The sequence below is a fragment of the Nicotiana sylvestris genome, chromosome 3 (genome assembly GCF_000393655.2).
Source record: "Nicotiana sylvestris chromosome 3, ASM39365v2, whole genome shotgun sequence".
In the NCBI taxonomy this organism is placed as follows: Eukaryota; Viridiplantae; Streptophyta; class Magnoliopsida; order Solanales; family Solanaceae; genus Nicotiana; species Nicotiana sylvestris.
Window position 1 is genome coordinate 105,895,096 of NC_091059.1, and position 16,064 is coordinate 105,911,159.

Below are 16,064 nucleotides of genomic sequence, written 5' to 3' on the forward strand. Positions count from 1 at the left end.
TTCCTTTCTTCCCGAATCTTATAACACCCTTCATATGCGAAACCCGAAGCAGAACCCGCTCTCCAACCATATAGGAAACATCATGAACCTTCTGGTCCGCGTAACTCTTCTGTCTGGACTGGGCTGTACGAAGTCTATCCTGAATCACCTTGACCTTCTCCAAAGCATCCTGAACTAAGTTTGTGCCTAATAATCTAGCCGCGCCCGAATCAAACCAACCCATCAGGGATCTACACCGCCTACCATATAAAGCCTCATATGGTGTCATCTGAATGCTGAACTGATAGCTGTTGTTGTAAGCAAACTCCGCCAATGGCAAGAACTGATCCCAAGACCCTCCAAACTCGATCACACATGCACGGAGCATATCCTTAAGAATCTAAATAGTGTGCTCGGACTGTCCGTCCGTCTGAGGGTGAAATGTTGTACTCAACTCTACCCGAGTACCCAACTCATGTTGAACGGCTCTCCAGAACTGTGATGTGAACTGAGTATCCCTATCTAAAATGATGGACACTGGAATACCATGCAGACGAACTATCTCCCGAATATAAATCTCCGCTAACCGCTCTGAAGAATAAGTAGTACACACAGGAATGAAATAAGCGGACTTGGTCAGCCGATCCACAATCACACAAATAATATCGAACTTCCTCAAAGTTTGTGGGAGCCCAACTACAAAGTCCATGGTGATTCGCTCCCACTTCCACTTCGAAATCTCTATCTGCTGAAGCAACCCACCCGGTCTCTGGTGCTCATACTTCACCTGCTGACAGTTGAGGCACCGAGCTACAAACCCAACTATATCTTCCTTCATCCGCCTCCACCAATGGTACTGTCTCAAATCCTGATACATCTTCGCAGCACCCGGATGAATGGAAAACCGCGAACTGTGGGCCTCCTCCAGAATCAACTCCCAAAGTCCATCTATATTGGGTACACAATCCGACCCTACATCCTCAGTACCCCATCATCACCAATAGTCACATCTCTGGCATCACCATGCTGAACCTTGTCCTTGAGAACAAGCAAATGAGAGTCATCATACTGCCGCTCCCTGATACGATCAAATAAGGTAGACCGAGAAACCACGCATGCTAGAACCTGACTGAGCTCCGAAAGATCCAATCTCACAAACTGGCTAGCTAAGGCCTGAACATCCATCGGCATAGGCCTCTCTGATGCTGGTAAATAAGCCAAACTGCTAAAACTCTCTGCCTAGCGACCCAAAGCATTGGCCACCACATTGGCCTTGACCGAGTGATACAAAAAATAGTGATATCAACTTGTCACGACCCCGACTTGTGAGACTCTAATAAACCGGCTTGTGATTCATCACTCCTATGAACCTAGAGCACTGATATCAACTTGTCACAACCCCGGTTCGCCCTCTGTGAACCATCGTGACGGCACTTAGTCTCTACGACTAGGTAAGCCTAAATTGCGAAAGATAAACTAAATTGCCGAAATTAAACGATTTAAAACAGAATTAGAGTAATAAAATAGTGTTTAAAAGTGCCGCTCGGCATACACAATATTTAACAATCAAGCCAGTACGTACTTTCAAGACCCGGAAACCCATGAATCACAAGCTAAGGATATTACATAGTGGTCTAACTCCAGAATAGTCTAAAACAAGTAAATACAGAAGGGTTGTAACTACAGGAGATAATAGAGAGAGACTCTTAGGTCTGCGGACGCGGCAAATATACCTTGAAGTCTTCGAAGGGTCACCTCACCTCAAGGGTGGTAAGTCTGAGTCAAGGTACCTGGATCTGCACATGAAAAACATGTGCAGAAAGGGCATGAGTACACCACAGTGTTACTTAGGAAGTGTCAAGCCTAACCTCGATCGGGCAGCGACGAGGAAGGTCTGGGCCCTACTGAAGTTAAATAAAATATAAGGTTTAACAGTGTAGAACAAAACAATATAAATAAGTGCAACAATAATATCACAAGATATAAAGGGAAACAACAAGTATTACAGAAACAAGGTAAGCACAGAAAGAAATACGGTTCAGCATAAAAATAACAATCGGGGATCTCCCAGGATACTGTCTTGTAGTCCCAAATATACATATCCAATGGATCTCCCGGGATCCCATCCTGTAGTCCAACTCATGGTGCACGGGGATCTACCGGAATCCCGTTCTGTAGTCCCAAATGTAAATACCTAGTACTGGGGGAATCTACCGGGTGCATTCCCGTAGTTCCATATAACTATGCAGGGGAATCTACCGGAATCCCAAATCCGTAGTCCCAAAATATACAGACAAGGGGGAGCTACCTGAATCCCACATCCGTAGTCCCAATGTAAATACACAGCAGCAACATGGAAATATTCAGAAATGGCAAATTTCATATTAAGGCAAACAAGTAATTCTAGCCTAGCATGCTGCACAGAATTCAGGTAAGGCAGTTTGACCAAGTAAAGCAATTAAGTCACCTAGACATGCTTTTCTAAGCTAACAACAGGCTTAATGGTGCAAGTAATAAAAACAGGAAAAGAAACATACTAGTAATTACTTAATAAAAACCGGATTTCCAACAATTAGCACAAGTACGCACTCGTCACCTTACGTACAAGGCATTTCAATTATCAAATACACCAAATCCTAAAGGGGAAGGTCCCCCACACAAGGTTAGACAAGCCACTTACCTCGAACTAGCTCAAAATCAACTCGAAATCACGTTCTTGTCACAAGTATTCGACTCTAAATGGCACAAATCTATTCAATTCAATTGCATAATGTAAATAACACTTCAAGTAACTGATTCTACAATTAAGTTCTAAGCTCATACGCAAAATTAGGTAAAATGACCAAAACGCCCCTCGGGCCCACGTCTCGGAATCGGGTAAATTTTATATTTTCAGAATTCTCATACTCTCACGAGTTCATGCATACCAAAATTATCCAAATCTAAGGTCAAATTCCCACTCAAAAGTAGAATTTTAGGTCTAAGAACTTTCTTCCAACGTTTCCCCAATTTTCATCTCCAATCCGAAATTAAATGATGAAACTAACTATAGATTGATGGAATATAACTAAAAAGGGTTAAAGAATTGTTACCCAATGATCTCCTCTTCAATTTCCTCTCAAAATCGCCCTCTTTCGAGCTCCAAATCGAATTTCCAACTTTTGAAACTAAACCCTCGAAATTTCTTATTTCTGCCCAGTTATTACCGCATCTGCGGTCCCGCTTTTGCGGAACATGGGTCGCATCTGCGACTTCTTACTTAAAACCAATCTTCCGCATCTGCGACTCCCCATCGGCAGATGCGGTACCGCTCCTGCGAAAATCCTACCGCTTCTGCGGTCCCTGCTGAACTTCCCCATTTCCGCTTCTGCGATAGATCCGCCGCTTCTGCGGCTCCGCACCTACGGTCCCATACTCGCAGGTGCGGTTATGACAGAAGAACAGTTGAAGCTGCAACTCCAAAATTCCAAAAATCTTTCCGTCAACCATCTGAAATCATCACAAGGCCCCCGGGACCTCAACCAAACCTACCAACATATCCCATAACTTCATTCAAACTTGTTCCAACCTTCGGAATGCTCAAAACAACATCAAAACACCTATTTTTCATCGGATTCAAGCCTAAGAATTCCAAAAACTCTAAAAATACGCTTTCGATCAAAAGATCTATCAAACCTCGTCCGAATGACTGAAACTTTGCACACACGTCACATTCAACATTACAGAGCTACTCCAACTTCAAGAATTCCATTCCGACCCTTGGATAAAAATGTCACTATCGAACCGGAAACTTCAAAATTCGACCTTTCGGCATTTCAAGCCTAAATTAACTACGAACCTCCAAAACACAATCCGAACATGCCCATAAGCCCGAAATCACCCAACGGAGCTAACAGAACCATCGGATTTCCATTCCGAGGTTGTCTTCACACTGTTCCGACTACGGTCAACTTTCCAATACTTAAGCTCTCATTTAGGGACTAAGTGTTCCAAAACTCTCCGAAACCCAAAACCGAACATCTCGGCAAATCAAAATAGCAAAAATAAACTCGGGGGAAGTAGCTAATGGGGGATCGGGGCGTAAATTCTTAAGACGACCGGTCGGGTCGTCACAATTGTGTATAGTAGCCAACATATAATTTCATTAATTAAGGTCATGCCTATATTGATAGCGGTCATATAATTACGTTTACTCTGGTTCCACTAGTCAATTGACACCAATCATTATATTTTGGATATAATTAGCAATTTAACTATGAAATATAAATAATAAGTAGATATTGATGCTAGTTAATTACATTATTGCGCTTTATATATAGTTACATGGAACGTTTATATATATAATAAGTAAATATTGATAGCGACCATAAATTATATTTACTATGGTTCCACTAGTCAATTGACACCAATCGTTATATTTTAGGATTTAATTAGCAATTTAATTATGAAATATAAATAATAAGTAGATATTGACACTAGTTAATTACATTGTTGCGCTTTATATATAGTTACATTGAACGTTTATATATATGTGTATAGTAGCCAACATATAATTTTATTCATTAAGGTCATGCGTATATTGATAGCGACCATATAATTACGTTTACTATGGTTCCACTAGTCAATTGACACCAATCGTTATATTTTGGGATATAATTAGCAATTTAATTATGAAATATAAATAATAAGTAGATATGGATTCATATTTTCTTGCACCACCGAATTTTCTTGGTTTGAATCCATTTTTTAAATAGGGTAAAGTGTCTACTTGACTTGGTTTGATATGAAGGAAGTATAATAAATCATATACCGTATTTATTTTTAAGAAAAGAAGAAAATACAATAATTTATATACACACTAAATCGTATAATTTGTATAAACATAAAATACACATAAATACAATGGAAATACAAATATAATACACAAGACTCTTCAGCTCCCAACATTTAATTTTCGCATATTTCAAGGCTTGGAATTTAATAAATTGCACGGGGCGCCCTATTTGGTCACCCCCATTTAACCTATACCCATTTTTTAAAAAGTTTTAACTTGTACCTACTTTTTAAACAACTTCAGCCCCCTTTCTCCTCATCCTTCTCCTCCTTAAAGTTATATCCGCCCTCAATCCGAATTCAAAGTTGAGAGATTTTTCATTGATTCAGGAATCACCCCTCCAAAGTTATTATCATCCAAACCTAATTCCTCAAGATTTGTGGCATTTGTTAAGGACGAGATGAAGCTTAGGTCATCATATCCTCCGCTTCCCAGGAGGTTGCTGGATATGCTTAAATGACTAAGCTTATACAATTTCTCCAACTTAGGAACTTGACTTGTAAGGCTGTTGCTATCTACGAAAAGATACTCAAGATTCGACAAATTTGATAATGAAATAGGAAGTGGTCCTGAAAAAGAATTTTCAGATATGGCTATGTAGTAAGGTTGTATTGTGGGCCGGGCCCGGGCCTAAATGGGCTAAATGGGTCGGGCCAAACGGTCCTGGGCTTAGCGGTCCTAGAGGGTGGAACCGGCCCACTACGGGCCTAAGCCCACATGGTCCCGGGCAAAATGGGCCGGGCTAAACGGGCCTAAGTATTCCGGGCTATTTTTTTTTTTTTAAATTTTCTATCTAAAGCAATTTCTTATAAATTATATATATATAATTTACAAGAAATTGTCTTAAATAAAAAAAAATTAAAAAAAATAGTCAAGGCATGTTTCTTCTTTATTTTAACAGTACAACACAAACACAAACATAGAAACTTAACATAACTTAAATTCAGTACAACTAATGAAAACACATGACACAGGAAACATAAAGATACACTACTAGGCTCAACACGTACATGTCATTGTTTAGTTACGACCGCCTAGTATTCTCTGCTCCAACCACTTAAATTTGTCTTCCAGCGTATTTTTTTCTTCTTCCACCTCTTTGAGTTTCTCCTTCAACTCCGCAACTTCTCGTTTAGATTGTCGCTCTCTTTCCCACTGCTTCAAACACAAATAATGAAGATACTGCAACTTTTCTTTGTAGTATTCTTACTGACAGGGTTCATCAATCCGTACCTCAAAATTGAAAACAGGTTCGTCGGGAACCCTATAAAACTTGTTTATACACGCCCAGTAGCGGCGTCCAGCTTCACCATCATCCCAACAGTCTTGCATCATGCATTTTTTGCCGCACTCGCACCTTGGCACATAAAGAGGTTCAGACATTTGTTAAAGCGTAAAGAAAAACTTTGCTTTTATGGAAATATTTGCTATTGGTTATTGTTAAGCGCAGAAAATAATTAGAATGTGCCCGTTATTTGTAGACAAGCCAACACACAAAACGTAGTATAGTACCGCGCTATATATATTCATTTTTTCTGAAACAAAACAACTTTTTTGCAGTCGGTTAGCTTTTCAGACCGACAAGACAATACATAAAAAGTAGTCCACCACCACCTACACATATTCACTTTTTCTGAAACGAAACAACTTTTTTGCAGTCGGTCAGCTTTTCAGACCGACAAGACAACACACAAAAAGTAGTCCACCACCACCTATACATATTCACTTTTTCTGAAATGAAACAGCTTTTTTGCAGTCGGTCAGCTTTTCAGACCGACAAGACAACACACAATTTATGCTTTTAAGTTGATTTGAGATATTTTGTGTTAAATTATATGGCTTATGTGTGTGTGTGTGTGTCTATATATATTAAGATGAACTAGGTATCAAAGCTGCAAATTAAAGTTTACATTTAATACTTCAAATTAAAGTTCAATGCTTTCAACATAATACTTCAAATTAATCTAACAAACTAAAACATTAAGCATAATACGTCTAATAATTTTAAAATAACAGAAATTGTCTCAAATCAACTTAAAATCTTAAATACGAATGTCTGGAGAACGCGCAAGACAACTCTTTATATGCCTCCTTAAACTGTCTGTGCCCTCCTTTGGACGACGAGTGTAGACTCGAACACAGATCTTGCACTTTATTATGTAAATTTCTTCATTTTCTTCTACCACATTAAAGTGTTCCAAAATAAATGGGTGCAATCTAGAATCACCGAGCATGATTTAACTTGAATTAAGAATTTGAGTTTGAGAAATGAGAGATGAGTGAAGACTTGAAGACTTGAATACTTCAATTTGAGTTTGAGAAATGAGAGAGATTGATGATTTTGTGAGTAAAAATGAAAAAATGAGGGGGTATTTATAGTTGAGAATAGGGAAAAAGTGTGATTACAAAAAGTTTGGGGGCCAAATGGCTAAAATGGCAGGCCAACGACTAGTTTTTAAACTTCTAACCGTCGGCTTTTTAAAATTTTTTTTTTAAATAGCCATTGGGCCCGTTAGGCCCGGTTGAACCGGCTCAGGCCCGCCTGCCGGTCTCATGCTTAACGGTCCCGAGCTCGCGGTCTATTTTGGGAGGACCGACCCATAGTGGGCTTTTAGGACCGTTAGGGACCGGCCCATTTGAACCGACCCGTTTGGCCCGTTTGCTAGCGGTCCCGGGCTAGGGCTGGCCCACAATACAGCCTTACTATGTAGTACAAATTAGGAGAGTGATTCCCCAATATGGTGGAAGAGTCCCTTTGAATTTGTTCAGTTACAAACAAAAACTTCAGCTCTAGAGCTGAAGTTCGCCAGTTACGAACAAAAATTTCAACTCTAGAGCTGAAGTTCGACAGTTACAAAACAAAAACTTCGCCAGTTACAAAACAAAAACTTCAGCTCTAGAGCTGAAATTCACCAGTTACAAAAACAAAAACTTCAGCTCTAAAGCTGAAGTTCGTCAGTTACAAAACAAAAATATCAGCAATTACAAACAAAAAGTTCAGTAAATAGAGAACAAAACTTCAGCTACTATGCTTAAGTTCAGCAATTACAAACAAAAACTTCAGCAAATAGAGAACAAAACTTCAACTATTATGCTTAAGTTCAGCAATTACAAATAAAAACTTCGGCACACTTGCTACTTCAGTCCCGTCTACTAGAATGCTGAAGTTTTGCGTGATTGTCTTTGCTACTTCAGCCCCGTATGCTGAAGTTACGCGAAAAAGTAGGTACACTTGCAATTTTTTTGCAAAATGAGTACAAGTTAAAACGTGACCCAAAAAACGTGTATATATGCAAATGCCCCCGTTTAGCATCACCCTTTATTAAGATAGTTTTTAAAATTTCTCTTAGAAGTTGAAAATAACTCCAAAACATTGAACTCTGTAGCTAAAATTAATGCTAGGAGTTGAAAACGCTTAGGGTTGAATAAGATTCATTACAATTCGCACGTTCTGTAGCCATCATTTTATCATTTAATAGGATCCAAATTACATAGCCAACTTCACTGTGCATTATCCGATGAAACTAAATCATTAAGAAAACAACTCCATAATCCTTGACCCATTAAATATTTACTATAAATTACAAAACAAATCAAGGGTAAAAGAAAATTAAAAAAAAGATTCTTTGACACATGGAACCATCAAGCATTTGAAAAAAGATCTTGTAGTAAATAAGTGAAAAATAGAAAATACTGGAGGAATAGAAAATACACAGGTCTTCGCTCAAAGAAAGGTGCAGTATCAACGGCAACACAGCAGCCTTTCAACTATTTCATGTGTGTGGGCAACAAGATTGATTCGAAGAGGAGCAAAAGACCTTGTATACCCATATTTTTGTAGAGTTTTATTTGCAATTTTGAGAAATGGGTCAGAGCTGGAATTGCTGTTAAAACCCTAGTTTGAGTAAATATATATATATATATATATATATATATATATATATATATATATATATATATTGTACAGAGGAATAGAAGGGAGGGAAAAAGAGGAATGCCATCAAGCATTTAATGGGAGGATATTTTAGACGGTAAATTTAGAGAGAAATTTGGTCGTTTAGTTTCTAACGGGTATTTTAGTAAAATGAGTTCACACTATTAAAAGTCTTCACACTTAAAGTCATAACTGAAAAGTTAGCTTGAGATAAATAAAACAAAATAATACATGATCAAAGTTTAGATATTTTAGTAATTTAAATAATTAGAATACTTGAAAATTATATAAAAATAAAATGGTACAAACGTTTTGAAACGACCCGAAATGAAAAATGTTACGCATACCCGAAACAGGTTGTGACTAGTCATTTACATAAAACATAATGTTCCTGTTAAAGAGGTTTCAGTTTGGAACACCGTCATACGAAATGCTGAAGAAAACTGTAGTAATCTATAAGACCACTCCGAATATCAGTTCCTTTTCAGTGCGTTAACTGATCAATACCAGCACAGCTTAAGATTTGGCACATCATCATTTTATACAGAGAGTGAAGAAAGTGATCCACTGTTTCACTTAACAAGTATACACGGTTTGTGACCCAATTTCCCGCTCCAGTAATGTTTTATGAGCTACCCTGCAATCTCTCCTTTCGAAGGCGCTCTAGTTCTTTGGCCATTTGCCAATGTTCAAGGGTTAAAGAGGTTTCACCAAAACTTAGTGATATAAGACGTCCCATTGTCAGCAACCTGCAGCACACATCGGTTTTAACACAACCAATGGCGTGACATGAAAACCAAACAAATAAAACTAATACTCCAACTGACCTGCTGAAATCTTGGCTACTTAAGCTTCTATCTGCCTGCCTGGCAGCTACTAAGTCATCTTCTACCACCTGTAATGTGGCAATCAATAATGAGTTAGTACTACTTTGAAGGCTTACGATCACAAACAATAAGCATGGAGCTTTAAGGGGATTTTTACCAAGGCGCAATCAATAATGAGTTAGTACTACTTTGAAGGCTTACAATCACAAACAATAAGCATGGAGCTTTAAGGGGATTTTTACCAAGGCGAGTGGTTATTGATCAACTATCAAAATCACTGTAACATAAAAAGAGTTTAAATGGAAAACAAATGTTTATACCAAATTTAAAGTGACCATTTTTTTTTTTCTGAAGTGACCATTTTATTTTAACAAAATGTTTGGGAGTTTTGAGGTTGCATGGAATACAAAGTGTTTAAACTCGTCTTCTGACTTTGTCTTAAACCATGAGAGGCAGATGTCTAGCATAAACTCTTACCTTCTGCATTTCTTGCTCAATAGAGTGTGACAATGATCTCATAGTAGCCAGGTACCATCTCCAAGATCGCAGCACTTCTGTCTCAACATCTTGAGCAGCATCTAATGACAATGGACGGAATGGTAAAACCAAATCTGCTGGGAGTATATTGGATTTCCCCTCAGAAAGAACTAGCAACTGAGTGTCCGCAGGTATGTCCATCTTATAATAAGTGAAGTCATATTCAACCTAGAAAAAGAAGGGAAGAACAAGTGGATATAAGATAACTTCAGTTTATACTTCCGAAAGCAAATACGCCTAAACAACCCAACCTGCATGAATATTATTAAACTGGTATTATTATCATACCCAATTATTATCTATTACTTTGGCATATACTTTTAACCTGGTATTATTTTCATACTCAATTAATATCTGTTACTTTTTCATATATTACTGTCTTCCAGTATGCGGACACAAAAGAAAACATATTTGCAAAGATAAGCATCATTCCATAATTACCTTTTGCAATTCCAACAAGCTTTTCAGGACCCTTGCGTTATCAACCCCAGTAGAGTTAAGAGTCCCTGCTTGTAGTTGTGTCTCATCAATGGTTAAATGAGAGCCTTCAGCAAGTTGCAGTATCCCTGATACCAGTCTGAAGCATCCACCACGAAATTACACAAAAGGCTAATAATGACATGTCAACTGAACATAAATATCACTAAATCTGGTTTATCATATTGAACTACCAAATACCTGTTAGTTTGATAATCTTTTCTTGGGGCAAGAGAAACTTTGTTAAGGTAATCCACTGTTAAAGGTACATAATGTGTAAATGGTAGAAGGTTCTTGAGTGCAAAATTAAGACGATGACCAAAAATAGACAGAGTTTCCTTGGTAAAACATGTTAGGTTCAAGGAAAGCTTTCCAACAGCAATTGAATCCGCTCTGGCATGCACCTGAAAAGAAGGTACTTGATATCAGTATCTCACAAATAGAAAGTCTCTAATCTATCCAGCTACAGGTAAGACGAGTGAGTCATTTTCATGCCTTAGACAACAGATGCAATAACATGAAATTAGCTGCAACACCATCATTTCCTAGGACAGTCGTGAGGTGCCCTACTAGAGCTTCCCTTATTCCTTTCACCAGTTGTGATTTAAGCTGCAACAATAATAATAGATGAGCAAGAAGGATCATTAGTCATAACAAGCAAAACAAAAACAGTAATTAGTCTAGAATGCAAGAAAATTTTATGCTCGCGAAGTAGCCCAACTGGCATTATTTCGCAGATACTGTCAGAAAAACATCCCCTCCTATCCCACCCCCCTCCAAAAACATAGAAAAATAAAATAAAAAAGATCAGAATAAATAGGTAAAGATAATAAGAGTTTGCCATTCAACTACCTCGAATGTGAGTGGGCCTGAAATAAAGTCTTGAGCGGTAAGCTTCCTGTGAACAAGGCAATGGAGTCGAGGTACCTGAAACAAAGAGGTGTCTTTAAGTGCATGCTCAAGAGACTTGAATGCTTCTAAATATATTTACACCGCTGCCCTTTCAACAGAATCATTCTGCATAGTTGATTTAGCTTCTACCAGATATCAATGTAGCCTTGGCTTTAGCTTAAGCAACTATATGCCATCAAATGATTTAATAGATGAAGATACCAGGAGCAAATGCAGAGGCTTCTATCAAACAGAAATATATTGTACCCTGATCCGTCATTGGATGTTATATAGAATGGAAAAAGTCCTACAACTGTGATGTTCCCTTTTACTTTGCTCCAAGACACAGAATGTCACACTACCATTGTAGAAATAACGATTTTAGTTTTAGTTACCATCTCTTGATTGGCTGAGAGCAAGGAAAAGCATTAAGGTGGTTTGCTGAACAGAGAAGATATTCGAACCAAAAGACCATAGCAGGATGTTGTCCAAGGAACACAGTCATATGAAGGTAATTATTGGATTGCAATGCTCAGAACCAAAGATTGCCTTTGACAACTAAGTAATTCAGAGAAGTAAAACATGTTGAAGGGAAGTTCATGTTTGTAGAAGTATTCTAAGTATCAAACCCGGTAGTGACCGATAATAATAATAATTAGTCATAATTCTGCCTGAATCACTTCAACACCCTAAAACTCACTCCATATGACTAAAGCAGGCCTCATCACATAAAAGCATTTGAAGAAGAATACCTTGCTAGGAGGCATCTGGACCAATGTATCATCACAGAAGCTGCTCTCCAAATCCTTGTTGTCATTTTTGTCTACTGGAAACTCCGGATCAAATGTGAAGACGCCAATAAACTCAAAAACATCATTTAGCTTCAAATCAGAATCAGGAGAGTCGTATATCTGTAAGGATTAAAAATGTAAATAGTTAGAATCCACAAAGATTATTCAACAGGCTTTGAAGGAATTCCAGGAGGGCCTTACGAAAATTCAGAAATCCGACGTTCTGACGGATTAAAAGATCCTGAATGGAATGATTTTGGATATCGGTTCATTAGTAAAAAACCTTCTCCAACTTTTGAATTGTCAAAACAAGAACTTTATGTGAGAGTTGAAGCCCCAAAAGGAAAATTGGGAATTTTTCTCATAGGAGATCGGAGCATTTTTCCTTGGAGATGGAAAATTCGCCCACCAAGTTTTATCAGTTTGCAAATTCTTCCTAAGATAGTTAAAAGAATGAAATTGGATGATATAAGGATGAGGTGCATATGCAAAGTTCAGCTTAAATGAGCAACTCAAGATTTACCTTCACAAGACATGGAAAAGAAGTTGTGTCAAAATTTGGAAGCACACTCGTAGCAGAACCAACGCCCTCAGTTGGAGTGCTTCCTGAATTTGATGAACCTGAAGCAATTCCATCCTCTCGCTGGTTTATTAACAAAAAAAGGAAGCTTATTAGATGTTGATGGACAAAGAGTTGATAAAAAAACAGATAATGCAAACATTTTATTAATAGCAACCAACATAAGCACAAGTTTACATACACAATTTTCAAGTCAAGGACAGCTAGTAATTGAAGGTTGAACAAAGTAAGACAATGAAGTAATAACAAACTCAGTGTGCCATACCATCTTTTTGTTGGATGTGGAATCATGAACCTCCTCATCTGTGACCTATCAATAAAAACATCATTAAAATGCCTTGTGTTAATATGCTTATTTGTCATCTGGTTAATTTATAGCAAAATAAAATTCCGGAATATCCAGACAAAGAGATGGATATCTACTTGCATATCGACGTCATCCATTGCTAGATCATTGTCCCTCTGGCGCTTCTCCCTCTGTGGAGATGAAGAAATTGCGCATGGATTTAGCAAGGCTCCAGAAGAAGGTTCAATCCATGAATTCTGCCCTGGAACCTAAATCAAGACAAGAATACATAAACAACTTTGTAAACATAAGCAAATATGAGTTTCAGTTTATCTATTCCATCAATGTAAAAAAGAATTATACAAGAGTAAGTCTGCTTGAAAGGACAAGAACGAAATTCTCTTAGAAAACAACTGACGAAAAATAATCACTCCAAGCTAAGATTATAACTCCTACTAGAAATCAAATTTAGGAAATTTATCCAACCTATGAAATATTTATATGACACTATTTCTTTATATGTCTGTTCCAAAAGATGACACATTACTATATTTGGAAACAATTCAAATTTAAGCTTTTAGCAACCTAAATGCTATAGTATGTTTTAGATCACAAGCTTGAAAAAAAAATCTTTACTTTCTTAAATTGTATGCCTTGTCAAAGGAGGGAATATAAGATAATCATTTTTATAAATACTAACAAATTAAATTTATTAAAGCCTAACATGAATTTTGTTTTGATACAGAAAGTTTATTTACTTGTGAAAAGTAGTGGCCGTAGTCAGTGGAGAAACAAGGACTTACAGGAACACAGTAAAGTAAACGCCGCTCCCACACACGCATGTCAGGTGAAGAACCCGTAGCCATAGGGAATTGAGACAAGTCAGCAAACTTATTTGTTCTCCAAGTTTCTCCCTCCTTAAATTAGAACACCAAAAAAAAAAACAAGTGTTAGAAAAAAATTGGTCAAAGAAGACATTAGGTTCTCTGTCAGTATGAGAAATCAAGGGACAAATGATACCTTGTATGCGCCAACATAGAATTCATTACCCAACATGTCTTGTATCATTCCCCGAAATCGAACTAGAGTGTTGGGCTGCACCCATGTCATTGTTGAAGGATTCAGAAATGGAACCTTAGAAAGACCGCCATCGTCAAAAAGGAACTGACTGAAAAGATCAGTGGCGCCCCAGTCCTTGCCGTCGAATGTGGCTGGATCAGAGCCTGAAGCTACCGCCTTTTCAAATGTCAATCGGACGGCTCCCAGTGGATTTGTGAGGCAATCATACGGTAAGCCCACCATTTTTAATTGTATTCTCTGATCAATTGGAAAAATGATGAGACGAAATGCAGAGAGGCTAGGGTTGAAGGAGAATGGCAGTTAGTGGCATTCCCTCTCCGAGTCCTAAGTAGGTGCACGTTTTCCCGCCAAGTTGTGGAGGCTGCTGGATTTCCCGCCAAGTTTCAGGGCCCAGTTTTGGACTAGGCTCTAATCGGACGATTCTGCAGTCCGGCCCAACCTAAAAGAACATAGGGGGAAGTGCACGGTTAGCCTCTAATAACCCATGTATTTACTTTTAAGTCACTGTTTAAAATGTCTTTAGTCTTTAGCCACTACTTTAATAAACTTTAACTGTCCGGATGAAAATACCTTTCTGCTCATGTCCTTAACTTTTGAACTTAATTTCAAGACTTCAGGACTATATGTCCTTAACTTTTGAACTTAGAACTCTAAGTTCAGGACTACATGTCCTTAACTTTTGAACTTGAAACTCTAAGTTTAGGACTTCAGGACTATATGTCCTTAACTTTTGAACTTAACTTCAGGATTTCAGGACTACATGTCCTTAACTTTTGAACTTGGAACTCAAACTTCACGACCACGTCCTTAACTTTTGAACTTGTAAGTCAAAGTTAAGAACCTATTGTCCTTAACTATTGATCTTGTAACTGTAAGTTAAGGACTGTCTGTCCTTAACTTTTGAACTTGTTAGTCTAAGTTTAGGACCAAGTGTCCTTAACTTTTGAACTTGTAAGTCTAAGTTCAGGACCAAGTGTCCTTAACTTTTGAACTTGGAATTCAAAGTTAAGGACTAAGTGTCCTTAATTTTTGGAACTTGTAAGCCAAAGTTCAGGACCAAATGTCCTTAACTTTTGAACTTGGAACTTGAAGTTCAGGACCAAGTGTCCTTAACTTGTTAACTTGTAACTCAAAGTTAAGGACCAAGTGTCCTTAACTAGTGTCCTTAACTTTTGAACTTGGAATTCAAAGTTAAGGACCTATTATCTTTAACTTTTGAACTTGGAATTCAAACTTCAGGACCCATTGTCCTTAACTTTTGAACTTGTAACTGTAAGTTCAGGACCTATAGTCCTTAACTTTTGAGCTTGTTAGTCTAAGTTCACGACCAAGTGTCCTTAACTTTTGAATTTGTAACTCTAAGTTAAAGACTGTCTGTCCTTAATTTCTATGTTTGTAACTCTAAGTTAAGGACCAAATATTCTTAATTTTAGAATTTCCAATTATAAGTTTAGGACCTACATAAAAAAAAGAGAATTTGATTCTTTGAAATATGAAAACTCAATTGGTATTCTGGCAACTGATCTTCCACTTCCAAAAAACAGCCTAAGACCATTAATTCACTCCACAAAATATCTTCAAAACCTCTTTCAACAAATACCCCATTTGCACTGATTTTTGTTTGTGAATATCTCAAACAAAGAAAGGAGAAACACTTGTTTGTGTTTTTCCTTTTATTTTCTTGTATTTTCCAGCTAAAAATTATAGATTAAATGAACTAACTTCCTCTGCAAGAGCCACGCCCAGCTTGATTAGTTCTTAATAAAGAAACAAGAGCTGAGAAGCGAGGGTTTGAGAAGAAAAACAATGGAAGAAAGGGTAAAAATGTCTTTTCATATTAATTTTAAT

The 16,064-nt window shown here is 37.6% G+C and overlaps 1 protein-coding gene across 1 annotated transcript; it reads right to left on the bottom strand.

Moving 5' to 3' along the window:
• Positions 1-8,936: 8,936 nt before the first annotated feature.
• LOC104245334 (mini-chromosome maintenance complex-binding protein) lies at positions 8,937-14,510 on the bottom strand. The gene is made up of 13 exons (XM_009800927.2): positions 14,157-14,510; positions 13,940-14,053; positions 13,274-13,405; positions 13,116-13,160; positions 12,794-12,913; positions 12,232-12,390; positions 11,441-11,515; positions 11,084-11,197; positions 10,790-10,992; positions 10,553-10,688; positions 10,052-10,279; positions 9,575-9,642; positions 8,937-9,496 (listed from the first exon to the last, which is right to left on the bottom strand). Exons 1-13 carry the CDS (start codon positions 14,436-14,438, stop codon positions 9,373-9,375), a joined length of 1,800 nt encoding a protein of 599 aa, XP_009799229.1. The 5' UTR covers positions 14,439-14,510; the 3' UTR covers positions 8,937-9,372.
• Between the last annotated feature and the right edge of the window lie 1,554 nt (positions 14,511-16,064).